Source organism: Lepidochelys olivacea (genome assembly GCF_965140295.1).
Source record: "Lepidochelys olivacea isolate rLepOli2 genome assembly, chromosome: 1".
NCBI classification, from domain to species: Eukaryota; Metazoa; Chordata; order Testudines; family Cheloniidae; genus Lepidochelys; species Lepidochelys olivacea.
In genome coordinates this window covers 207,306,398-207,331,927 of record NC_140411.1, presented here as the reverse complement: position 1 = coordinate 207,331,927, position 25,530 = coordinate 207,306,398, and the positions used below count along the sequence as shown (strand labels likewise).

General features: G+C 45.1%; 1 protein-coding gene across 2 annotated transcripts in view; it reads left to right on the top strand.

Moving 5' to 3' along the window:
- Positions 1-25,530, top strand: part of CD58 (CD58 molecule) — a 44,787-nt gene that overhangs the window by 16,269 nt on the left and 2,988 nt on the right. For both annotated transcript variants that reach the window (XM_084617087.1, XM_084617086.1), the window contains exons 3-8: positions 2,491-2,739; positions 4,282-4,386; positions 6,330-6,374; positions 8,891-8,959; positions 21,715-21,786; positions 24,104-24,139. In XM_084617087.1, the coding sequence (XP_084473213.1) occupies positions 2,491-2,739; positions 4,282-4,386; positions 6,330-6,374; positions 8,891-8,959; positions 21,715-21,786; positions 24,104-24,139 (576 nt within the window). The remainder of the gene's footprint in view (positions 1-2,490; positions 2,740-4,281; positions 4,387-6,329; positions 6,375-8,890; positions 8,960-21,714; positions 21,787-24,103; positions 24,140-25,530) is intronic.

Genomic DNA, 25,530 nt, shown 5'->3' with positions numbered 1-25,530 from the left:
CCATGAGAATCAGGGCATGCGATCTAGATTTGTGATACAGTTAAGTAAGATTAAGGACCAACCGAAAAGCAGCCCTCATGAACCCTGCTGGCTTATGTAGCCATGGCAGTTGCTTCTGATTCAGAGGGAGAGGTACTCCTATGTTAACATAGGGGATAACATAAGAAGATTCAGGGTATGTCTACACTACCCGTCTAGTCTAGATGTGATAAATCAATCCCCGAGCGCTCTCCCATCGACTCCTGTACTCCAGCGCCGCGAGAGGCACAGGCAGAGTTGACGGGGGAGCGGCAGCAGTCGACTCACCATGGTGGAGACACCACCGTTAAGTCGATCTAAGTACCTCAACTTCAGCTACTTTGTTCACATAGCTGAAGTTGCGTAACTTAGATTGATCCCCCCCCAGTGTAGACCAGGGCTCAGTGGGACAAATTCAGAGGCTATGTGGTGTAGGATATAGAGTGTAACTGAGCCTGGGGGAGTCTAAAGTAGTATACCTTGCAGACTCGGGCTGGAAGACAAATACAGCAGGAAAAACAACTAACAGGAGGGTATCAGAAAGTGTATGTAAATGTAACCCCTCTCCCTCACCACACACTTTAACTTATGTCATGTCCACTCCTTCCACAAGCTCATAAATTACATACACCCTTTTAGCCCTCCTTTCACCCATTTCCTGGTGTGTAACTTGTACCACTTTCTACAGCATCTCTGAATTTGACCCATAAGCTTTACATTTCTCGTTTTCCCATCTGTCTCTTATCTATAGCTCTGTCATAATTTTTGTTGTAAAAAATAATATGTTTCAAGTTGCTGGCTGCTGGGCCCAGAAAAGTTACTTACGACCTTTGTATCAGGTGTGTCAAGTTTCATAATCAGGCAGTCTTGACTGAGACACCCTGTCACTGGTGCTGGGGAAAGGTGTGACCAAAAGTGAAAGCACTTCCTCTTGTGTTCAACTTGCCAAGAAATCTGTTTCTGTGATAGCTGATTTCTCACTTACTCCATTTGTGCAGTCTGCAGCTAGGACATCCTTGCAACAGGCAGTGTTTTGAGCACCACTGGTCATAAAGTGCTCCACCCTGCTTTCTTTATGGTAGCTGTCTGGAAAGTGATGGAACGGCCATTGGTGGTTTGTTTGTTTGTTTATTTTTTGGTGGGTTATTTTTAAAGTCCTGAGTGATTTTGGCTCTGACTGTATTCAAGATCACTTCCCTGAGGCATCTACTAGTGGGTATTTGCACTCACATACACAACCTGCTTTTTTCAGTGCCACCGTTGTGACTTAGATTGGTGGTGATCACACCTTTGCTGTTGTAGTGAACCCTTATGCTGTGGACAAGAGACAAACTAAGCCAGTTTGTATCTCAGAGACTCAGGTGAAAATCTGTAGCAACTAAGTAGAAGTGACTGGAATTGCTCTGAATTTCCAGTTATGTGACTGAGACAGAAATTGGCCTGATTTAATAAATAAATCATACACACATGCACCTGAAGAGCTTGGTTCATCAAGTCTGCTTGAAATAAAGAGAAGCTTTTCCAGATGCCAGTAGCAGTCGATCCCTTATTCTTTTTGTGGACCCAGTCACCACAGAGCGGCAGAACAGCACCCACACACTTTTGTACCTGCCGTTCTCAACTACATGCTTAAAATGGTGGGTGCCACATTTTGTGTTTTGTTCTGATGGTGCTACTCCAGGATTTAAAAAAAAATGCTTATAAAAATAGTATTCGATCATTAGCATCCCAAAACTGCAGAGTCAGCAGAGGCCTTTTCTCATTATTTGTTAGTAAAATACTTAGCATGCTTTGAGCCTGGAGGCCCATATCCTACAAGTTCCATGCAGGTGGTTCTCTGTAGCTTTGCAAAGCTCATTGACTTTAGTGTCTGCTGTGCAGATGCAGGGGTCCACCTCCAAGGATCAACTTACAGAATTGAGGCCAGTAGAGGTAATAATTTATAATAATAGTACTTTCTATTGTAAGATGTCTTGGACCGATACTGTATTACCATTACTATAGAATGTTGTCGTACCTTTTCGTAAGGGAAAGCAGCACCATAGGGCAGAGAAGCAGAGTCTCACCGTAGGCCTTTAAAGAGTGGAGGCCTCCCTACAAAAGAATTCCTATGGAAATAATTGGGAATGCTGCACAGTACAGGAGACTGCACTTTCCACAGAATGGAAACACTCGTAGGATTGGTCCTATTGTGAACTAAAAAATAGCGACATCTGCACTTGAACCTGCTACCTTGAAAGCTTTTGTCCTGTTAAAAGAGCTGGGCCCCCAATATAGTCTAAACACTTAAGTTTGTTGTGTGTGTTACAGAATTGTAAGTATTGTTATTGCTGCTTGGCAACTGAACCAAATATCCCCTATACAGCTGGACTGTGTTTTAAACTTTACACCCACAAACAGCTAGAAAAAGCGCTCTTGAAATGCAAAACAATGTGAAGTCAAACTAATGTAGATTTTTTTTTTTTCATCCAGATCCTCCTCCACCATCGGTATTAAATTGCAGTGTCACTAATGGTCAGATTAGAATATCGTGTGCGATACATTTCTCAAAGGATGTGCACTACAGTTGGTATCGGGATGACATAAAAATTATTCATGCTAATAATCCTGTTCTCGAACTTAAAGAAAACGCAAACCCTTCAGAGAAAGTTTTCTGCATCAGAGAAATCTCCAAAACAAAAATCAACGACTCAATCTCTCTGAGTGCGTGCTTCTCGGAGAGTAAGTATGTGCGTAAAAAGGTCTTTGTAACAGTGAGAGGGGACCAGGGACCGAGCTGGGAAATGAGATGTTCATTTGGACTGCAGTGTTCCTCTTGATGTCTCAGGAAATTATGCATAGAGCATAAAAGGGAACAAAATGCAAAAGTCACTATAGCAGAGTCTGTATGGTGTTAAAAGTGACTTTAGAGCTGGTGAAAGGTTCTAGATTGATAGTTATCCCATTGCACAGAACATACAATGCAGGGATAGCAGTAGTGTAAACTGTCAGCTGCTACTTGGAACGAACTACTAAGGGAGAAGAGTGAGTTCAGTCTCCGTGGACAGAGTAAACCTTGGCCTCTCTGCTGAACCTGTCAATAAGGGGCTTTATCAATGTCAGTTATGATGGTGGAACCTGTCCTGTAAAAACTGGAAATCATTTCACATAACCTGCCAAGCAATCATCAGAGACTAATGATTTCAATCACTACTGACCTGATCTGGATTCGCAGTGGTGTTTTAGAAAATTGGGGACGGAAATATTTTCTCTCGTCGCTGCATCGGCAAATTCTGTGTTTTAATTAACTTGTGAAAGAAACTCAGGGCCACAGAATGTCACATGGGGTTTGTCTACACTACAGAGGCACAGGTATGGTGCTGTGGCTATGCTGTTGTCCCGTTGCTGTAGTAAACGGGACAACAGCAATGGGAGAATTCTTCTATTGGCCTAGCGGTGTTTACACTGGGGCTAAGGTCAGCTTAACTACATCTCTCAGGGGTGTTGACTAGGCCTGAGGCCAGGTTTAGACATTTATAGGAATAAAAAGAATATCTACAGTTCTATTTCATAGAATAAAACATGTATATAGAATATAACCACTCCTGCTTTAGGGACATAAGCCAATTACTAACTGACAGGAGTTAGGAAGAAACTTCTGCTCTGGGCAGGTTATTCCATGGCTGTCCAGCATGCTGTTTTTTTGCCCCTTTCTCTGAAGTATCAGGAACAAGCTATTGGTAAAGAGAGCAGGCTGGACAGTGCACTGTGATCTGGCATGGCAATTCCTACATTAAAAAATAGAAACTTTTGTTAACTTTCTAAAGATAAGAAGCTATTTAAATATCTTAAGCATAATGTAACATACCATCATGTTGGGGAGGGATAGCTCAGTGGTTTGAGCATTGGCCTGCTAAACCCAGGGTTGTGAGTTCAACCCTTGAGGAGGCCATTTAGAGATCTGGGACAAAAATGGGAGATTGGTCCTGCTTTGAGCAGGGGGTTGGACTAGATGACCTCCTGAGGTCCCTTCCAACCCTGAGATTCTATGATCATTGGGCCAAAGTCATCCCTGATGTAATTCCACTGGAGCTAGTGGGGGTGACACCGGTAACTGAATTTGGCCCAATAAAGTTTTCAAATTATTCCTTTTTTAAAAAAGTTTTACATTTGTATGTGCCTTTTAAACACTCTTTCTCTATAGACTTTTGACTTGAATGAGGTTGTTTACAGCACATTGAAATGTCTTCTATTAGCAATTTGTTCTTTTTTTTTTTCTTTAAGGTCCCAACGTTCTTTCAAGAGGTAGAAATGGTTTAATAGCAATTTTTGTTGTTATTATTCTTCTCCTTCTATTCATGGGAGCACTCTTCTTTCTATGGAGAAGAGGTATGTAGCACTTCATTTGTTTGCATATGCTGTGTGATTTTGCTGCACTCTAAGTTTCAGTAGGATGAACATATGCTTACCTGCATTAAAATGCATTTTAGTTATGTAATCAATAAGCCCAGCTTATATAATCTCTATAGGGCTGGAGGACTTGAGAACAAATTTACTTTAAATTCCTTAGGACTAGATCCTGGGCTCTGTACGCATCCCACAACAGGCATACCCTGACAGAGAGGTGTGTGAGTAGGTGCAGTTCTTCTGGAGCTGCTGCTTTACCAGAATCTGTGGCCACTCTGTGTCCTGTCTGCATGTGTGTCTGGGGAGTCAGCCTGTAGATCAGAGATGGGCAAACTACAGCCCGCGGGACCATCCTGCCCAGCCCCTCAGCTCCTGGCCAGGGAGGCTAGCCCCCGGCCCTCCCCCACTATCCCCCGTCCCTGCAGCCATGCTGCCACCCGGGCAGCAGGGCTGTGAGCTCCTGCTGCTCTGAGCGGCATGGTAAGGGGGTGGCGCGCACGTGCGTGGCAGTGTGGGGGTTGGGTAGAGGGTCCTGGGGGGCAGTCAGGGGGCAGGGAGCAGTTGGATGGGGTGGAGGTTCTGGGGCGGTCAGGGGTTGGGGAACGGGCGGGGGGTGGGGGTTGGATAGGGCGTGGGAGTCCCGGGGGGCCTGTCGGGCGGTTTGGGGAGTGGATAGGGGCCGGAGAGCAGTCAGGGGATAGGGAGCGGGGGTTGAATAGGGGGTGGGATCCGGGGGGGTGGTCAGGGGACAAGGAGCAGGGGGGGTTGGATGGGTCAGGAGTTCTGAGGGGGGCAGTCAGGGGGTGGGAAGTGGGAGGGGGCAGATGGGGGTGGGGACCAGGTTGTTTGGGGAGGCACAGCCTTCCCAACCTAGCCCTCCATACAGTTTTGCACCCCGATGTGGCCTTCGGGCTAAAAAGTTTGCCCGCCCCTGCTGTAGATCCAGTTAGTTGTTATGCCTCTGACTTCCGTTGTCCCTACAGGTGTTTGTGTGTGGAACCTGACATGCAGGGGGTTGAATGCCCCCTTTTGGTAGAGGCTCCCTGAATCCTGTGCAGAGAGACTATACTGGTTTTGCTGCCAGTTAAATATTACATGTCTGTAGTGGGAAGGGAAGGACTTTGACATTAGCAACATCCCCTCTCCTCCCCTCCCCCCCCCCCTTCTGTGAACTACTTTTCAGTTAATACTATGGGCTGAATACTGGCTTGGAAAAGAAATGCCTAACCCCCCACCGCGCCCCTCAGAAGCAAGCACAGACATAGCTCCAATCCTAGAGGTGCTCTGTGTGTAGAGTGCTCATTGACTTCAGCAGGACTTCAGCATGCAGAGGAGCTCCAGTGCTGAGCTCATTGGCTGCAAAAGCAGCACAGACTGCTGTTCTCATTCTGCCTCTCAACAGGGACACTCTCCATGCAGCTTACTCTTAGGAGGAATCAAATGATCCGTGTGTGTTTGGAGCAGGAGCTCTATGTATGGATCTACAAATATGTAGATATTTATTGCTTATGGACCATATGCTCTCTCTTGGTCACTGCCCATTTTGGGCCCTTTCTCATAACGAAAGTGGAAGCTCCTTGGAGATGTCTCTACTTTGCTAGCTGGAGCCAGAATTAAGGCAGTTATCATTTGCTCTGCTGCTTCCGGTCAATTATATTTTGTCTGGTGTGCACTTACTGAGCCAGAATTTACCCTACTGTATGTGTCTGTCTCATTTACAGCCTATTCTCTGCACCCCCCCCAACCCCCCACCATTAGATTGTGAGCTCTTTGGGGCAGGGACTGTCTTGTTGTTCTGTGTTTGTGTAACACCGAGAACAATGGTGTCCTGCTCCATGACTAGGGCTTCTAGGCACTACAATAATGCGAAGAATAATAACAAATAACACATCAGCTTTCTTTCTTTCTTTTTTTTTCCCCTTAAGGTTTGCTTTCCAACGTTCTCCATCAGATACCCACAAATCACTCAGGTAAACATTACGCTAACCTTATAGGCTCATTATACACTGTGTGCAGCTCTTCATAATTGAGGCTTCACAACAGCGTTCTTGCTGGGAACAGAATGTGTTGACGCACTGTTGGGGGTTTGTTTATGGGCCCTTGGGCTCTTGTGTTCCTGTTATGAAGAGCATGGAGAGTGACGGTAAGAGATTCCGGAGACATAGACTTATAGTTCGAGAACTTTTATTTCCCCTGTTGAGCCCATCAAAGCGTTTCATCTTGGGAGGACAGGACTTTGGCTGGCAGGAACCCTACTCTTTGGTTGATGCTATTGATGTGTGATCTGTGGCTGATAAATGCCCTTCACAAGCCCTGGCTGGATGATTCATCTGGCTCTTTGGTAGCTCAGTTCCCCAGACAGGCGTTCAGTACCTGCTAGGAATGAATGTTAGGAACAGGTGTCGCTGTTTTTGTTGTATCAGGTTTCAAGTTGGGAGGGGGTCACTCGTGGGTGTGGGCCTACCTGACTTGAAGGAAAAAGAGAGAGTTGTTTTGGGGTAAAACATGAGAGGGGGGGTTAATTTGGGAATAGGTGTGATGTAAAGGGTTCCTCATTGGACTTCTGAACTAAGAGAGTTCTTGTCTGCTCTGGCCTTGGAATTGCCCAGGCTGCTTTTGCATTTGAAAAGCAGTGGGCTGGGATTATAATTGAATCTTGAGGTACAAAAGCCATTCTAATGCTTCTGTAGTAGCTAGATGGATCCACTTTGTGCCACCCTGTACGTGTGAGCGGGGCGATTTTCTGATGTATCGCATGGTTTGTACCTCACCACAGTCACAATTTGGTTATTCTTTGATTTTCCATTTGTGGAGGAGATACCCACACCTTCTGAGTGTTTTCTGAATGTGGTTGGGTGCAGTCCACTGCCTCAGGGGAAGGCAGAACTCCAGGACTTTGTTAGTTGGATCTTCAATCAGGTCTTTTTTTTTTTTTTGAGATGTCACAAGCAGCTCATGATTCAAGCTAGCAAGAACTTGTGTTCTTTCCATTGGCCTGTAGTGTTGATGCATGGATCCAGAAGGGCTTCTTGGAGTTGAGTCAGGAGAGTGGCAGTGAATTGAGGTCTTGGTGTATCAGCAGGTCTGGAGTGGCCCGGGTCTTGTATTCCCAAACAACCTCAGCATCTCGTGTGATGTGGGCTGCTGCAGTACCCACCATACTGAAAGCCACAGTCTTGGCATTGATTTGAGAGAGCCACTAACAAGGTCTTATCTTAGGTGACTTTGCTGTCCACACTGATGAATACTTTTGTGGGCTTTGCTGGAATCTCATGGTTGGCATGTCAATCATAGACCTCTGTCATGAGATTTTGGCTCTGCACATGGGGCTAGGCACTTTGGATCCTGTTTGGAGACCGCGGAGTGAAAGCTGGTCTTTTGTTAGGATGAGACCATGACCATGTGCAGTTTGAGGTCAGGGCCAATCCATGTTCCCAACAAACGCTGATGGACCCTGCTAGGTTTCAGGTTTTTTTTACAGGAGAATACTCCATATCTAGTGGCTCACTCTAGCAATGTGCCAGTTGGGTATTATGATCACTTTTGTCCTCACCCATTAGTACTGAGTCTCCAAAGCATCCTCTTTGTTTGCATCATCTGCTCAGATCATTTTGGTGTACATGTGACCTACACCAGATAAAATATATGAAGTACGTGTTAGGGCATCAGGGACAGAAACTGCACACTGTTCCATTGCATCACTAAGAACTTCTGAGCTGCCATGTTGAGGCTGGAATGTAGACAGAGCTTTTTCTCAACCTTCGCATTCATCTGGCATAACTGTTCCAGGTGGTTGCAGCCTGGTGGTTCTCGGTTACCTGCATTAAGATGCTGTAAAGAAAGTTCTATTTACTGAACAGTCAAGTTTGATTGAATTCAAACTGGGTGGGTTGCTTTCAGGGGCAAACTTGTGTCTGAAAGTCACTGATGTCCTCAGCTCCCCATCAGGGAAATGGAGACAATTATGTCCTACCTCAGAGAGGTGTTGCAAGGATAAAGCCATATTTATGAGGCACTCAACTATTACAGTGATAAGTACATAACTAAATGGATGCCCATGCCTCTTTCTGTGAACCATGGCAGTTGAGATCAGCTAGTGCACATGAGTTAACAGTCTGTAGATTTTAATTATCTGGGGAGGGAGTGGCTTGTTCTCAGTGAATGGTCCTCAGCTTTGGAATTCACTTCAACTAGTCTGACAGAGCCTAAGTTTGTTGGTGCAAGATCCATTTTTTTACTCAGCTTCTTGAGGTTGAGGTGGGTGGCTTAGGGGTAGTTGTTCTAGTTTTGTTTTTGGATCTTGTCTTTTCTTCAGTATTAGTATAGTATTTTACTGAATTATGAGTTTGCTCCTTGAGTCATATAATTGGTTTCATTTTGTGAATGGAAAATTTAAATAATTCTTGATTTGAGGTTTTTGACATTTTTATGCTGATGTGCCTTGGGATTTTTTTTATACATGCAAGTTTGTATTTCATTTGTTTAGCTGTATATAAGACTGAAGAACAACATCTTACAGAAGATGACAGATTTCCGGAAGAAAGCGGCCAAAAAGGTGAGAGTGCTGGAGTATAATATATTTTACCGGCCACACTGCTATCGTTAATGGTCTGTTAGCATTTCTCGTACAAACCCTTCTGTCTACAGGTGATTTATAAATCATCTGTAAAAATTGCTCCAGGCTGGAACCTGGCATACAAAGGGCCTCATCTGCCTCATGTCACAATTGACTTCATTGTGAGCAGGTTCAGTCCCAGTGTCTCAGCTGAGGAGCAAATAAAGTTTTAAAAAAATTCATACAAATCTGCTCCACTGGAATTTTGAGTTATAAATTGGCCTACAGATAGAAATGTAGACGTAGGAATTGCCAGGCTGGATCAGACCCAGCTTTGGTGATGATCTAGTTCAGAGTGCTTTCTCTGGCAATGGCTGGTACCAGATGCTTCACAGGAAGAAAGCCCATAATGGATGATTGATTACAGAACACTTGCCCATGGGGAAAGTTACTTCCTGACCTCATCAATCAGAGGTTGTTTTATGCACTGAAGCATGAGGGTTTACATCCCTTCTGATTTTTATCTGACCTAATGTAACTGTAGATGGTCTCATTATTCATAGAAATATATTCATAGAAATACAAACGCTCCCTTTTGAAAAGTCTCATAATTATTAGTATTAGATAAGAAAAATATCTACAGCTACACTGGGTGACTTGGCACAAAAGTACAGGACCACAATGAGCTTTGTCCTTTCCTGAAATGTCTTATGCTATAATTGGACAGAATTAACTCTATTAATGTTTAAACCAGAGACCGGTTTTTCTCCTCCCCATGAGCATGCATCAGTTGATGCTATCATAAACATTTAAGACAACTAAGATTAAAAGAGGTACAGACACACTACAGCATAGCCTCAATATGCAGCAGGTCTTGGGAGACGCTTGAAACCCCTGGCTAATCAGGAGTACTGTAGACTCAGGTGACATGCCTGGCCCATTTTGTGAAACAGGTCACTTCAAGTTTTCCAGTTCATCATTATGTGTTGCTTGTTTGCAAACGTAGCTAGACTCCAAGGCCCAGTAGCTTGCAGCAAGATTTCCTAGATGAATTTCCACTGAATGCCTAGCCTACACAGAGGGAGGCATCACATAAATTCTGTAGGGAGAGTCCTTTCTCTGATTTCTCCCACCCCACACACACACTGGTAGTTGAACAATAACTCAAATACAGTTTTTGCTCTGCCAAGATTTAATTATTTGCTTCTCTGTTTCTGCAAACAGTAGGTGGGTGGGTTAAGAGGCTAGTATTATAGGGCCTTATTCTTCTCGCACTTCTTTTGGGTTTTCACCTGTGTAACTTCATTGACTTCAGTGGAATTATGCCTGATTGGCTAAACTATTTGCAGAAAAGTATATTAGAACAATCTGTGTGCAAATTAGTTGTGAACAGACATGGATTTTTATAAATTTGCTCAGTATTCAAAATTGTTTGAGTAGGTCATACAAACTGTTGTTGTTATGTGACCTGCTGGTCTCCTTCATGTGAATTAGCACAAGCAGGCTGAGTCCCTGGAACAATGACACTGGCACAAGTGCAGTAACAGCAGGTGTACTGATTACTGGAAGAGAGTACAGAGACTGCTCTCGTCCCCTCCTGCTGCGACTGCTGACTTTGCCCCCTCCAGGCGGGAAACACCCCCTGCCTTGACCTTCCTCCCCAGAGTTACTTCCAGACTCTAGAGTTCTTCCTGTCTGAGTCAAAGCCACACTCATTAGGAGCTGAGTGCCTGTAGAGGTGTCAGCCAGCACAGCGAGGGCAGGTCTGATGCAGCTGCATCGCTGGAGTGCTTAAATGAAGATGCTGTAAGCCGACAGGAGAGGTGGCAACTCTGGGAGAGGTGGTAACTATGTTGGTGCAAGAAGCTGTCCTGCTACGTAGAGCTGTCTGTACCGGCATGTAGTTTGGTGTAACTATGTCACTCGGGGGTGTGGATTATTCACACTCCTGAGTGATGTAGTTATACCGAAGTAATTCTGTAGGGTAGACCAGGGCTAAATTTATTACACTATTTTCTGCCAATGGATTCCTGATAACTATTACCTTTGAATGTCTTTTGCTACTCACTATTCATGTGGTATTGTTTGTTACCTGAATGGATGACCTTGTCTTTATAAATTACTTCTGTTCCTGCCCAAAATGAATTTTATTTCTCCATGAAGAAATTACGGGGAAAGGGCAGGCATGGGCTGCATTTCAGAGCCCTGCAGACCAGGTGTAGTTCTGAGACAGCAATTTAAGTGCCCCATCCTAGATAGTCCATTAATTCATGTATTAATCAATAGTAGGTTTCCTCTTTGGGTCTGTGCTTGCTCGTACTTTTGTAACAAAATGTGAACATTTGCATCAGACCTTTACTGTTAGTTTTTCCCCTAATGTCTAAATTTTTCCCTTTGTGAGTTTGAGAACATTATTCCTTCAACTGTCGTAATCCCCTCTGATAGTATGTGGATAAAAATGTACACCAGTGTATACATGCAGTGACCTGACTAGGCTAGGCCAGTGCTTCTCAAGCTATCTGATCTGGGGGACCGGCAATTTTTTTTTCCTAATGTATGTGCAGACCGGCAGCCGATGGCTCGCAGAGCGGCACTGGTCCGCAGACCACCACTTTGAGTAGCACTGGGCTAGGCTATGTTCTCTGTGAGGAGAATCAGAGGCAAACCAAGAAAAAAGGAATAATTTTTAAATGTTTAGAATTTTATAAGGGAAAACCCCAAAATTGTACCGGACACATAAGTAATATAGAACATTACTAAGTACTTACTACTGATAATAATAAACTGTAGGTTACCTACACATTAACCGTTGTGAGCTTGTACATACTACTCTTCCTTACTCTGTGCAGTTAATACCAAATGCATTGTTATTGAAAGAACAGAAGAGATTACTCAACAATATACTATGTGACTTCAGAGAAGAATCAACTTTTCCTGTACTTGGCTGTAAGTCGTGCTCCACTCTACCTGTCCTGTTCTTTGCTTCTCTTTGGCATGTAGTGCTTCTTAGATTCGATGTTCCTGTGGCTTTACTTCTTTTCAGTTTATCCACAAGAAGGGTTTCTTCACCTAGTGGGCCTTCACCTGTCCATTAGGTATCTTTGAATTGTGTTCTTTCAGTAGATGTTCACACAGTCATTCTCTCTGTTCATTTACTTTATTTCCTTTGTGGGTTGCTTCTTGTTAACTGTTTTCAGGATCTGTTTTCATCTATCAGCTTTTTGATGAATTCTCTTTTTCACCAATAGGTTTTTCCCTTGCTTCTCTCTCTTCCCTACTTACATTCTCCTGTCCTTCATTTATTATTCACCTCTCCTCCTACCCCAGCTCCTGTTCACCTGCTAATTCAGCAATTCAATTTCTCTATCTTTAAGATGAGGATAATGATACTTGCCCTTCTTTGTAAGTCTCTGTGCTGGACCCAGCGCAAAGCCCCAAGAGGTTGAGGAAATCTGAGGATTTCTGATGGCTCCGAAGTTTCCTCACCATCACCATGGCTCCAAAATTCCACACTGGAGCTGGCTGAAAGTTGGGATTTCCAGTTCATGAGAAATCTCAGCATTTTGAAGTTTCTCATGAATCAGGAATTCTGATACGATTTCAGTTCAGATACAAAATGCAACTTGCTCCCTCATTCTTCATAGCAGTTGTGAAACTGACAAGAATGTCAGTTTCCATTAGCAGCTCCCAGGCCTTCAGGGCACATCTACACAGGGCAAAGAGACCTGCAGCAGGGCCTCACACGGCTCAGACTTGGGCTGCAGAGCTAAAAAATTGCTGTGTAGATGTTCTGGCTCAGGCTGGAGCCTGAGCTCTCAGACCCTCCCCCCTCACAGGGTGCCATAGCTCAGGCTGCAGCTTGAGCCTAAATGTCTATACAGCTACGTTTCAGCCCCAAGCCCGAGCCCTGTAGGCCTAAGTCAGCTGACCAGCTCCAGTCATGGGTGTTTTAGCCCTGTGTAGACATACCCTCAGGGTCTGAGGCTTCAGAGCAACTGGCCCAAGATTCTGGAAACTCTGGGGTCTCCAGCTCTGTCCTGGAGCCACAGCCCCTTGGAGGCCGTCAAAGGATCCCCAGGCTCCCAGCCACATGGCAGGGAGCTTGGAAGCCCTGAGGGCCCACAAGTTGTTCAGGCTCCCTGCTGCAGAGCTAGGAGCTGAGTCCTAGTTAATCGACTCTCCCAGGGTTTTCAGGCTTCTGGCTCTATGTCAGGGAGGTCGGAAAGTGGGGTTGTGGTGCTACCCCGGGGCTGTGGACCCTAGAAGCTTGGAGTCCCCCGTCCTGAGGCAGATGACCATAATGGAACTGACATAACCGAGACAGCCCGCCCATTCTGGCTGCATCCCAGGGCTGCCTTATGTGCCACAGCGCTGCCCAAAATTGCCCCTCTGCCAAAGCACCCATCCCACCACTTCATTCCCTGTGCTGGGGACTGAGCAAATGTGATTGAAGGACGGCCTAAAGGCTGTGCTCTGCAGTACCTAGGCCAGGAGAATTTTTCCCCACTCAGAACTGAGGGGGCCAGGGAAGGGGGCATGTTGGGCTCCTTTACAGCACTCTAGCCCTACTAAAGAGGGGCTGGTGCAAGTATCAGGATCTCACCCAGTGCCCTTGGCATATAAAATGAGAGGATTTGATTAGTAATCTTTAAAACACTGAACCCAAAATGCCATTGTTAGCTGCTCTGTAGACTAGAACGACACTTTAAAGTGAAGCAACAGAGTCGGAGGAGAAGTGACAAGATGTGCCAGTGAGCCACCAAGACGGTAACAAAAGCCAAGCTGAGGAAGGTGTGTGTGGCTGTCAAATTTTAGCCAGAATTAAGGCACAGAAGTGAGGAAATGAGCAGCTAGAGAGAGAGAGAAGCCCCTGGTTGTAAAGATAGAAACATGGCCCTTGTGAAGGGATGGGAGGGGATGAAACTATCACTGTTGCAAAGCAGAGTGGGAGGGAGGCTTTGGGCTAGATCTACAAAGGGGCTTAGGTGTCTTTAACTAGGGTTTAGGCACCTAAGTCCTGGTTTTAGGTGCCACTGGCTCTCAGCATGCCAAGCTCCACACAGAATGGGTGTGGGGAGGAAATGGCAGTGTCCATCCTCATAAGCTTTAGCCCAGTGTTTAGGGTTCTCACCCAGAAGATAGGAATGCCCACCTCTGCCTGCCATCTATAGGGCACCTAAGCCATCTGACACTAGAAGAGGGGTTCCTGGCTATGGATTGCAAGCAGGGAGAGGCGGCCTCCCTGCAGCCTGGATGCAGGTGCCAAATTGCATGAGAAGGGTGTGGTTTAGGATAAACTCCTCTCTCCCCATCTCCCATTGGTTAGCTTAAGCCCCTCCCCACCTAGCATCCTGGTTTTTGTGGCTCCCATTCTTCAATTCTTCCCATTCATTGTATAGGATCCCTGGGTGCCTAACTCAGCCTCTGTTGATCCCATCGCTGTTTCAGTGATTTTTCTAGGCCCCCAGAAATTAGAGGTTGAACCGCTGCGTGTTGCCACCCCTCAGTCCCTTTGTGGCTCCAGCCCTTGCAGACTGGAGAAGAGGGGAGGAGAGAGGGTTTCTATTGCTGAGAGAGAAGTGGCCTGTTGCTCAGCAAGGGAATGAGGGGAAGGGAGCATGAAGCTCAGTGATAGTGAATCTGTGCATGGGGACATGGAGAGGAGGTTTGGAAGCAAGTTTCTCGCAAAAGCAGAAACAAGAAAATTCTACAGGAGGTACCGACTGTACAATGTGGCACTTTCTTTGATTTCTTCAGCCTGTCTCTGCTCCCCTGTCTGTTCTGGTGTGTTGATGCGGTTACTTGCTGATGTGCTTCTGCTGTGTGTACACAGGGCATTTCTGAAGCATAACTATCCTGTTCGTTAGCCTGTTGCTTTCACCATCTGTTCCACTGATGGAACTAAGGCAGTAGTTCCCAGCCTTTCCAGATTACTGTACCTCGTTTAGGCATCTGATTTGTCTTGCGTACCCCAAGTTTCACCACCCTTAATAAGTACTTGCTTACAAATCAGACATAAAAATAGAAAAATGTCACAGCACATTATTACTGAAAAAATGCTGACTATCTCATTTTTTCTGTATGATATGATAGTTTTTGGTGACTTTGCTAGTGCTCTTTATGTAGCCTGTTGTGAAACTTGGCAAATATCTAGATGAGTTGATGTACCCCCTGGAAGACTCGTACCCCTAGTTGAGAACCACTGAACTTACATCCTGAAAGCATGGTCAAAATACTAATGTTTGATAGTTGAGCTCATTGCTTCCCTTGGACAGAGGTCATTATTATTATCCCCTATTTATAGATGGGGAGATGACACTGGACTCTCTGTAGCCTCTGTTAATCCTGGAAATTTTGAAGGCTTCTGGTACCATTAGATGAGATGAGCAAACTCCCAAATGTAGTGTTCTCTTTAGTGCCAGGCCTACCAATCATATCTGTTATAGGGGTTACATAATTCTTCAGTGTGTGGATGGAGGGCAAAATTCAATCACTGTAATCCCAAAGGAAATGGAAAGATCTGAGTTCTTGCTCATGTGAATGGAAACTCCACGAAGGCTTATGAAAATGGGTTGTTACCAGTTTTGCCCGTTACTTTGGGGTATGCTCATTTATTAGGGTTACTCTTTGGGAGGGGGGTTTTGTAATCCTATTAATGTACTGCTTGTGTCACTTGTGTGTTCATATGGAGCTCTACTCCTCCCTTCTGCAAATCTCCTCCCGATGGAGCTACCCGCAGGACCTAGGGTCCCCAGGGCTGGGTTCCTCCAGCCCCAGAACCAGATGAACACACACACCCGCGCACATATTAACAGAGCAAGCCTGAGCAGGCTGGGTTGAACAGCGCTTCCAGGCTGCCACCCTCATATGCCCCGTACTCAGCAGACTGGGTCAAGCAGCACTTCCAGGCTGCCACTGTTATATGCCCCTGGACTTTGCGAACTGGGTCAAGCAGCACTTTCAAGCTGCCACCCTCATATGTCACAGCATGTCCCTATCCCCACTTTCAAGTCACAATTGTACTGGTAGTAACCCACTTGATGAGCAAATCCCAGAGTATTTTGGGTGCTACAGGGATCTTTAGCTTAGGTAAAAGAAGTGTTGCTGCAGAGTAAATGGGGAAGCTAAAAACACAAAAGAGTAAAGTTCAGAGAGAGAAAGAGAGAAGCAACCAGCTTAACCATAAAAGTTTTTTTTTGAATAATAGGGATAACTACACAAGGAGAGCATAAACCAACATAACAGTTACATTATTAAAGGTCACAAAAGTCATATATAGAAAAATATACCTGATCAAACAAGTCAGGGTTAGAAAATTATACCTGAGGTAGAAAAGAAAACAGAGAGAGAGAAAGAGAGGCATCTCACCAACTTCCATTAAGTTTGAACTGGTCAGGGTTCCCAGGTGTTGGTGGTAGCTCAGGGTCCTGAGTGCTGGAGACAGGCAGAGCCCCCAGCATGATCAGTCAGGAGAAGATGAAATCCCATTGAAACTGATACAGAGTTTGGATCCATGCATCAGAATACTGATTGGAGGGTGAGTAGGGGTTTTTGTAGAGAAAATGCAATGGTTCAAGGGAGAACACTAGATTTGTTTATAGGTAAACTGATGACTCAAGGGTGTTCTTTAGGCTAGACAATAGGAGCTGATCACTCTTGGCTATGGATGATGTTCCTTCCAGGGAGCTCACAATGCAATTAGGCTGCTTCAGTATTTTGGATATTAATCAAGGATTCATTACTAGAATTGGTCAGATACCTGCTGAGCTGGGTGTGTGCAGGCATAGGTTCATTAACATCTGGAGCAGAGATCCCCCATGATGCAGTGCTTCCCTGCTTTTCTGGTCCCAGAGTTCAGTGTGGTTCTCTGTTCTCCATTCTGTATGCTAATGGAGATGTCTTCCTGTCCCATCTTTCTTGTAGATGAGGCTAGAGGAGTTGCCTTTGTTCTTGTCACCCTTGTCAGGAGGGGTCTAGGTGTGTCTCCCAACACCCTTCACTGTGCTCTGCAAGTCTTTTCTCTGATTGGTTTTGGTTCAAGCACAGGCTGGTGGGAGGGGGTGTCTTTCATGAGTCAGACAGGCTGGATACTGGGCCCTAGTTCCCCAAGAACACAGAGCTGACTGGTATCAGGGTTGAACAGTGGAAAGACTCACTAGTTAAAAACAGATGTGTATAGCTTTCCATTAAACACATCTCAAATGGTTGAAGGCTGTCCCCTTCCAAATCACACTCTAACTTTTTTTTACGTTGTCACCTCCATAGAACCATCAACTGAACCAGTAAGGAGTGTAATAAATTCTGATTATATTTAATTTTTATTTTTATTCCCAAGAAGCCACAAGGAAGATGGAAATACAGAGTTAGTGTAAGATACTGAACAGTGAAATTAATTCTGCTGTTGTATATGAAGTAGGGCTGTCTATTAATTGCAGTTAATTCACGCGATTAACTCAAAAAAATTAATTGTGATTAATCACAGTTTTAATTGCACTGTTAAACAATAGAATACCAATTGAAATTTATTAAATATTTTGGATGATTTTCTACATTTTCATATAAAGTGTATATGATTTTTGCTTACAAATATTTGCACTGTATAAATGATAAAATGATTTCAGTTCAGCTCATACAAGTACTGTAGTGCAATCTCTTTGTTGTGAAAGTACAACTTACAAATGTAGATTTTTTTTTTGTTACATAAGTGCATTCAGAAACAAAACAATGTAAAACTTCAGGGTCTACAACTCTACTCAGTCCTACTTCTTATTCTGCCAATCGCTAAGACAAACAAGTTTGTTTACATTTACAGGAGATAATGCTGCCCTCTTCTTATTTACAATGTCACCAGAAAGTGAGAACAAGCAGTTGCATGGCACTTTTGAAGCTGGCATTGCAAGGTATTTATGTGCCAGATATGCTAAACAGTCGTACAGCCCTTCATGCTTCGGCCATCATTCCAGAGGAGATGCTTCCATGCTGATGATGCTCGTTAAAAAAAAATGTGTTAATTAAATTTATGACTGAACTCCTTGGGGGAGAATTGTATGTCCCCTGCTCTGTTCTACCTGCATTCTGCCATATATTTCATGTTATAGTAGTCTCGGATGATGACCCAGCACATGCTGTTCATTTTAAGAACACTTTTGCTGTAGATTTCACAAAACACAAAGAAAGTGAGATTTCTAACTGACCCACAATTTAAGAATCTGAAGTATCTTCCAAAATCTGAGAGGGACGGGGTGTGGAGCATGCTTTTAGAAGTCTTAAAAGAGCAGCATTCCGATGCGGAAATTACAGAACCCGAACCACCAATAAAGAAAATCATCCTTCTTCTGGTGGCCTCGGACTCAGATGATGAAAATGAACATGCGCCGGTCCACACTGCTTTGGATTGTTGTTGAACAGATCCCGTCATCAGCATGGATGCATGTCTTCTGGAATGGTGGTTGAAGTATGAAGGGACATGAATCTTTAGCGCATCTGGCACGTAAATATCTTGCAACACCGGCTACAACAGTGCCATACAAACACCTGTTCTCACTTTCAGGTGACATTGTAAACAAGAAGCAGGCAGAATTATCTCCTTCAAATGTAATCAAACTTGTTTGTCTGAGCAATTGGCTGAACGAGAAAGAGGACTGAGTGGACTTGCAGGCTCTAAAATTTTACATTGTTTTATTTTTGAATGCAGTTTTTTTTACATAATTTTACATTTGTAAGTTTAACTTTCCTGATAAAGAGATTGCACTATAGTACTTGTATTAGGTGAATTGAAAAATACTATTTCTTTCTTTTTTTTACAGTGCAAAAGCACAGGGGGAACTTTTACTGCTAAAACAAACTTCAGCACTGAGTGAGTTTAGGCACCTACATGGCTAGCCACAGCTGGGCAGGGGGTTGTGGACTGCAGTGGTTCCTAGATCTGGGATTAAGGCATATAAATCTGGAGGTTAGGTACCTAAATCTCTTTGTGTATCTGGGCCTTAATCACTACCAGTTTGAACTGTGCCTATGTTTTTGCCCTGGACATGGGCACTGCTGCCTCACTGTAGGCATCCAGAAGCCTATCTGCTGTCTAAGCCCCAGTGTGATCTGAAGAGAAGTGGAGGAGCACTTGTCTTGTGTGTCTGGCCCGATCTGACCAGATTAATGTTCCCTCTAATTTTTTCCATCCATGTACAGAATAAATTTTGTTATGTGCACTGAAGTATGTGCGGATGTGCACCACCAGTAAAAACAAAAACCTTTAGATATAATACATATTTTTAAAAAGTTACCATAGCGATAATTACTCCAGTCAGGACAGGTTAGGCATTTTAGAACTCACTACTCAAAGAATTAAATTTAAGTGTAAGAGAAATAAAAATGATGAAATGCACAGACCATACACTAAAATAGCATACTTTGAAAGAATTAAATTACATAGAATATATGTGCATTGTAGGAAGTACCAAGAAGTAACAACAACAGTAATACAAGTGTGTGTTGGGAGGTGAGTGTGAAAGAGACTGTGTGTATGTGTGTGTATGTGAGAGAGAGAGAGAGAGAGACACTCTGTGTGTGTGTGTGTGTGTGTGAGAGAGAGAGAGAGAGAGAGAGAGACTCTCTGTGTGCGTGTGTGAGTGAGTGAGGCAGAGACCGTGCATGTGCTCGCTACTGGGGAAGTTTCTGATTGCACTGTCTCTTTAAGACACTCACTGAAAGCTCTCCTGCTCTGTCCTGAGCCCTGTTGTCTCCTCTCCCCTGCTCTGCAGAGATGGGGTACATGAGTGGGGTCGGGGAAGAGAGAGGGAGTGTGTGTGTGTGTGTGTGTGTGTATGAGAGAGAGACAGACAGAGATGGCTGCTGGGGAAATCTCAGAAACAGTGCACTGTCTCTTTAAGAAATGTACTCAGTCACTCTCTGTTCACTGCAGCAGCTCCATGTCCTGAAGGTCCCCTCTCCCCTGCTCTGAGGAGATGGGATTACAGGGGCGGTGCAGAGGGGGACACCCTGACATCAGCACCTGCCTCCCTCCCCTCCCCCACACAGCCAGCAGGAGGGTCCTGGGAGGGGAGCAGCTGCAGGACAGAGCAATGTGGCGGGGAGGGGCACCTGAACACATGCTGCTGGATGTGCATGACCTGCATTGGAATCTCTCCTGGGCAGCTGCCCAAGCACGCAGCTTACAGGGGACATAGGACCCGATGTGTCTGGGTGTGCTCTTAATCATGCCTAATACCACATAAAATGGTGCCTAAGCCACCTGACTTCAGGAGAGGGGTTCCTGGTTGTGAATTGCTAAGCAGAGAGAGGCACAAGCTCAGAGGGGTGGGGCTTAGAACACACTTCTCTCATTGATCTCTCCCACTGGCTAGCTTAGGCGGCTCCTTGCCTGGCATAGAGATAAGACTATCTCAGGCGAACAAACTTTGTAGGATATTTATTTTAGAAAGGGTTCTGACTTTAAAAAAAAAAAAGTAAGGATGCTGTATTCAGAATACTTCAGAGAAGTAATGTTCAGGGATATGTTACTAAGAGCCAAAAACTACATCATAAAGTGGGCTTTTTTAAAACCACCCCTCTGTGCAAGGTAAAAACCTTGGTTTCAAACTATCACAAAGGATTCTAGAAAACTTCCTGTTTGAGCATTTATAAAAAAAAATAAACTAAGTCTTCATCCTTCAACTTTAAGGAAAACATTTACAGTTGGAAAATGTTTTATAGAAGATCTTTCCTGCTTCTAAATTCATGTATCCACGCAAAGGTGAAAACCTTTGTTTATTCCTTAAATGCTTAAGATGGTCAAAGCTCTTTTTGTAATGTTTATTGCAAATGTTTTGTAAAGCATCTAATGTAATTTCCTAATATCATTGCTATGCGAATGGAAAGATGTTTATATACAATATAGCAGGGTCATCTAATGCTAGAGCTGGTTATGAAATAAGAAGCTATTTGGGTATAGAATAGTGATATTGGGGAACTAAATAGTATCTGGCAATGCTTAAGCAACTCCTGATGGAAGTCAGAAAGACACAAGTCACCTCTTCAAGAATGGTTAAGAAGAGACAGTGTTTTATTGGATGACTGTTTAAATTAAAAGACTTTCTTTAAGAATATTTAAGTTTAAAAATGGTCACATTGAGAGCAAAAAGAGCGCTATATATGACATAAGGGTATTTGGACTCATGTCAAGCAGAACTTCGGCTCCGGTTGAACTCTGGTGGAACTAAAGGCATATGTCAGAAAATGGACTAAATCAGGGAAAGAGGTAAAACTCTAAACTTTAAAAATATACTGAGAATTTCCTGCCACAAAGGCAGTTAGAATCCTGCTGTAAATGCTGCTGCAGATTGCATATATTTCCTGGATGCGCAAGCTCAAAATTTCCCCTCCTTACTCCACTGTTATACAATTAGCTGTATGCTGGTGGGTTGCTGCTAGAGGTGGCTGCATTTCAGGAGCTCTGCACAGAGATAGTTTAGGAAGCTCTTCCGGGACTATTGGTCATGGAAGTTGTAAGCTGTGAAAATATTCACAGCTCCTTTTAGCCAGATAATTTCATATGAACTGTACAGAGAACCTCCAAGTGAATCAGTGCTGGTTGGGGGTGTTTGTTAGGGGCTGAAACCACCTGGGAGAAGCTGATGGGTTCATTAATCCCAGATGATAAATAATACGCAGCAAATCGCCTGGCAGAAATTTTTGTTCCTGTTAAAATGTATTGTGTTATGTACACCTGAAGTTTATATAATTATCTCTCCTCCTTGTAGATGAAGTGAAGAACTCAAAAGAGACTAAATCAGTGAGCCAGCATGACCTTTCCTCCACTCAAGAGAATGCAGGTGTGTGGCCATCACACTCTGGCCAGAGTTAAGTGGGGGAAATGAGGCACATGTGCTGCATGGCAATGACTAGCTGCTTGCGCATGGCTGTGAAGTGGCCAGTGGAGGGAAATTGTTGAGAAGTGTTGGGAGGGGATGAGGTGCCCATTGCACACACAGGAAGGTAGGAGAGAGACACTGTCACGGGAGTTGGGGGAAGGAGGGAGGGTCTCTGACTGGAGAGTAGCTTGTTCACAGGGGAAATGAAAGGAAGGGAGCATGAATGTTTCTGATGTAGCTGGAAGTAAGGACTTGGGGTGGGGACTGGAGTCAGATTTGCTGCAAAAGGAGAATCAAGACAATTCTCTGTGTGGCTCTTATAGTACAATTTTAGATCTTCTTTATTCTCCAGCCTGCCTCGGCTTGCCCTCTCTGCTCTGGCGTAATGACTTGGTTACTTGCTGATGTGCTCCTTCTCTGTGCACACAGGGCACTTGTAGAGCATTACTGCCCTGCCCATCCGCCTGTGTTTTACTGTTCTGTTTGTAATAATCAGCACGTACATCCTCAAACACCATTCAACCATTGCTGCATAAATCCTCGTTGTGCCCCTTTGAGAGTGGGTATTGTTATCTCCTACTTACACCTGGGGAAACTGAGGCACAGAGAGGTGAAATGGTTTGTGCAAGCCACACAGGACCCGAGTCTCTACTTGCATTGCTGTCAATCAGGAATCACCCTAGTGGTGTCAAGTAAGCTACAAGGGTGAAAATGCGTAGACAATCAAGCACGGAGTATTACAGAGGGCATAGAACCTAGGAGTCCTGATTCCCAGTCTTGTGCTCAGAATACTAGCCTACACTTCTGTCTCAGTCATCTTATGACAAAACCGCACTTCCCAGACACAATGTCGGACTAGATGTATGATTGCTGCCCTGCAAATTTCAGGCAAAATGTTAAAATAAGGGTGACTAGAGCAGTGTCTGGTTAAACCCTCTTGTATCTATGCCCCCCTCCCTCCCCAGACAGGACAGATTCCTATGTCCAGATCCTCAAGGTATTTAGACACCTATTTCAGTGGAAGTTAGGAGCCTAAATACCTTTCAGGACCTGGGCCTTGGTGCTCTCTTGAAGGCTAAGGGGAGACTTAGTTGTTGTGCTGGTCACACTGCAAGAGTCGCAAGGGTTTGGAACAGCTGGCTGGGGGGCACAGCAAGCCCTTAGACCAGAGGTGCGCAAACTATGGTCCAAGATTCACCTCCGGCTGCAGGACCCTCCTGCTCAGCCCCTGAGCTCCTGGCCTGGGAGGCTAGTCCCTGGCCCCTCCCTGCTGTTCCCCCTCCCCCGCAGCCTCAGTGTGCCACGCGGCCAGCGCAATGCTCTGGGCGTCCGGGCAGCGCGGTTGCAGAGCCGCGGCCTGACCCAGTGCTCTGGGTGGCACGGCTGTAGCACTGTCGGCCACAGGTGCTCCACGTAGCACAGTAAGGGGGCAGGGGGAAGGGAGGGTTGGACAGAGGGCAGGGGAGTTGGGGGTGGTGGTCGGGGCGGGGCGGTTAGAGGGTGGGGAATAGGGGGTTGAATGGGGGCAGGGGTCCCGGGGGGGCAGTCAGGAAGGAGGGGGGGTTGGACGGGGCAGCGGCGGGCAGGCAGGGGCAGAGGTTCCAGGGGCGGTCAGGGGACAGGGAGAAGGGGTGGTTGGATGGGGCAGGGGTCCCAGGGAGCAAGTCAGAAATGAGGGGGGGGGTTGATGGGGCGTCAGGGGGCAGTAAGGTGTGGGGGGTCCAGGGGTGGTCAGGGAGCAGGGGGTGGTGGATGGGGCAGGAGTCCCAGGGGAGCCGTCAGGGAACAAGGGGGGTTGGATGGGGCAGGAGTCCCAGAGGGAGCTGTCAGAGAGTGTGAGAAGCGGGGGGGTGGGGTGGGGTCGGATAGGAGGCAGGGGCTGGGCCACGCCTGGCTGTCTGGGGAGACACAACTGGCCCTCCATACGATTTTGGAAACCCGATATGGCCCTCAGGCCAAAATGTTTGCCTGCCCCTGCGCTAGGCCCCCGGCTGGGTACTGTAGTAAGCAACAAGCTCTGGAAAAAGGGGTGAGGGAAAGAGGTGCACTGCTACCTTTTTGGAGTAGCAGTAAGGGGTGCGTTTTAGCACATTATGCTTCAGCTCTCCCATTACCCATCCTTCTCTGTACCCAGGACACGCCAACTAGCCACTACTCCTCTGTCCCCCCAGTGCTCCTTGGGTAGGTTAGGAAAGAATTTTACCCCCTCTATGATGACCATGAATGGTGTGTGCAATAATTGGTGCTAACTCCAACTCATTTGCATCTTATTTTTCAGATTATGAAAATATCACAAAGGGGAATCAGGAGCCAGGTATGGAAAAGAACACAGGAACGTTTTAGACCCCCGTATGATCACGTCTGGGGAAAGTACGATAGATTGCTAGAGCTGGTCCCCAGCTGAAAGCTCCAAGCATCCCTGAATGTTCAAGACCATACATGTGACGTGTGCGCATAGCTCCTCAGGTTATAGCTCTCACTGTTGGCATGGCGTACAGGGGTTAATGCTGTCTGATTGGGGGGGCATGTCAAAGGTGCTGAATGGCCCTAGATGTTAGAGTTCTAGATGGCAGATGAACACAAATATCCATATAAGGACTGGGATTGGTTGGCAGGACTTGTGGTAGCAAATCAGTGGTTGTAGATCAAATGGTTAATGTGTCTAATTATCCTTGGCTACCCAGGTTCCAATTCCAGATTAAATCATGAATCAGGGATGGAATTCACAGCTCCCAGCGCTCGAAGCCTGTCCACACTAGCGCTTTAAAGCGCTCAGACTTGCTGCATCTCCACTAGTAGGATTTGCCAATATTGATAGATAGATCTGTGTAGCTATGCTAGCAAGCTCTTTCTAGTGTATATAAGGGGGAGATGTAAGTCCAAAAAACCTGAGTGAATGGTTTTGGGGAGGGGTATTATTTCACAGAGTATTTGTATTAACACTAGGTTTTGTAATAGCTACAACTAAAGCCTAAATATGAGCTCTAAACAGCCTGACAGTGTCCCAGAAGGTGTTACTCTACCCTTACTTAGGTGAGCGCCCATTGACTCTGTCTCAGTAAGACCTGAGTAAAAATCTGAATAAGTTAATCAGTATTTAGCCCTTGAGTAGTATTTATATAGCACCATATAGATACATGGGGCTCTGCTGCAAGGAGCTTGCGATCCATTTTCAACAAAAACAGTGCAAACAATTAAAGTTCAGGTACTAGATGGGAAGAGTCTGGGTGTGGATCAAAACCCTGGTTTTAAACTTTAAACTGAGGTTTAAAGAGTATTGCTGAGTTCATACTAGAGGGTTGCACTGTTTTTATTGTATTGGTCTAGTTAAAGTGGTTGTGTGTGTGTGTGTGTGTGTGTGTGTGTACAAGCCTTGAGTACTGTGGTATATTTTTATAAGGGTTTCTCCCTTCGCATGACATTGATAGTACATTAAAGATTCCTAGGCTCCACAGGAATCTAGGTGGAGGGGCTATCAGAAATATGCAGAGTTTTCTCTTCTATTTAATACCAGCCAAGCTGTATTTGCTGGAGACCGAGGGAGGAGGTAAAAGGGAGGCTTAGGAGGATAGCTAGTGAGGGGGAGTACAGAGAAATGAGAGTAAAGGTGTAGGCAGGGCTGAAACAGAGGCCATGGAAGTTGAACTAAATTTGAGTGTAGACCAGGCCTAAGTGAGGAACAGGATAAGAAACCTGAACATGATG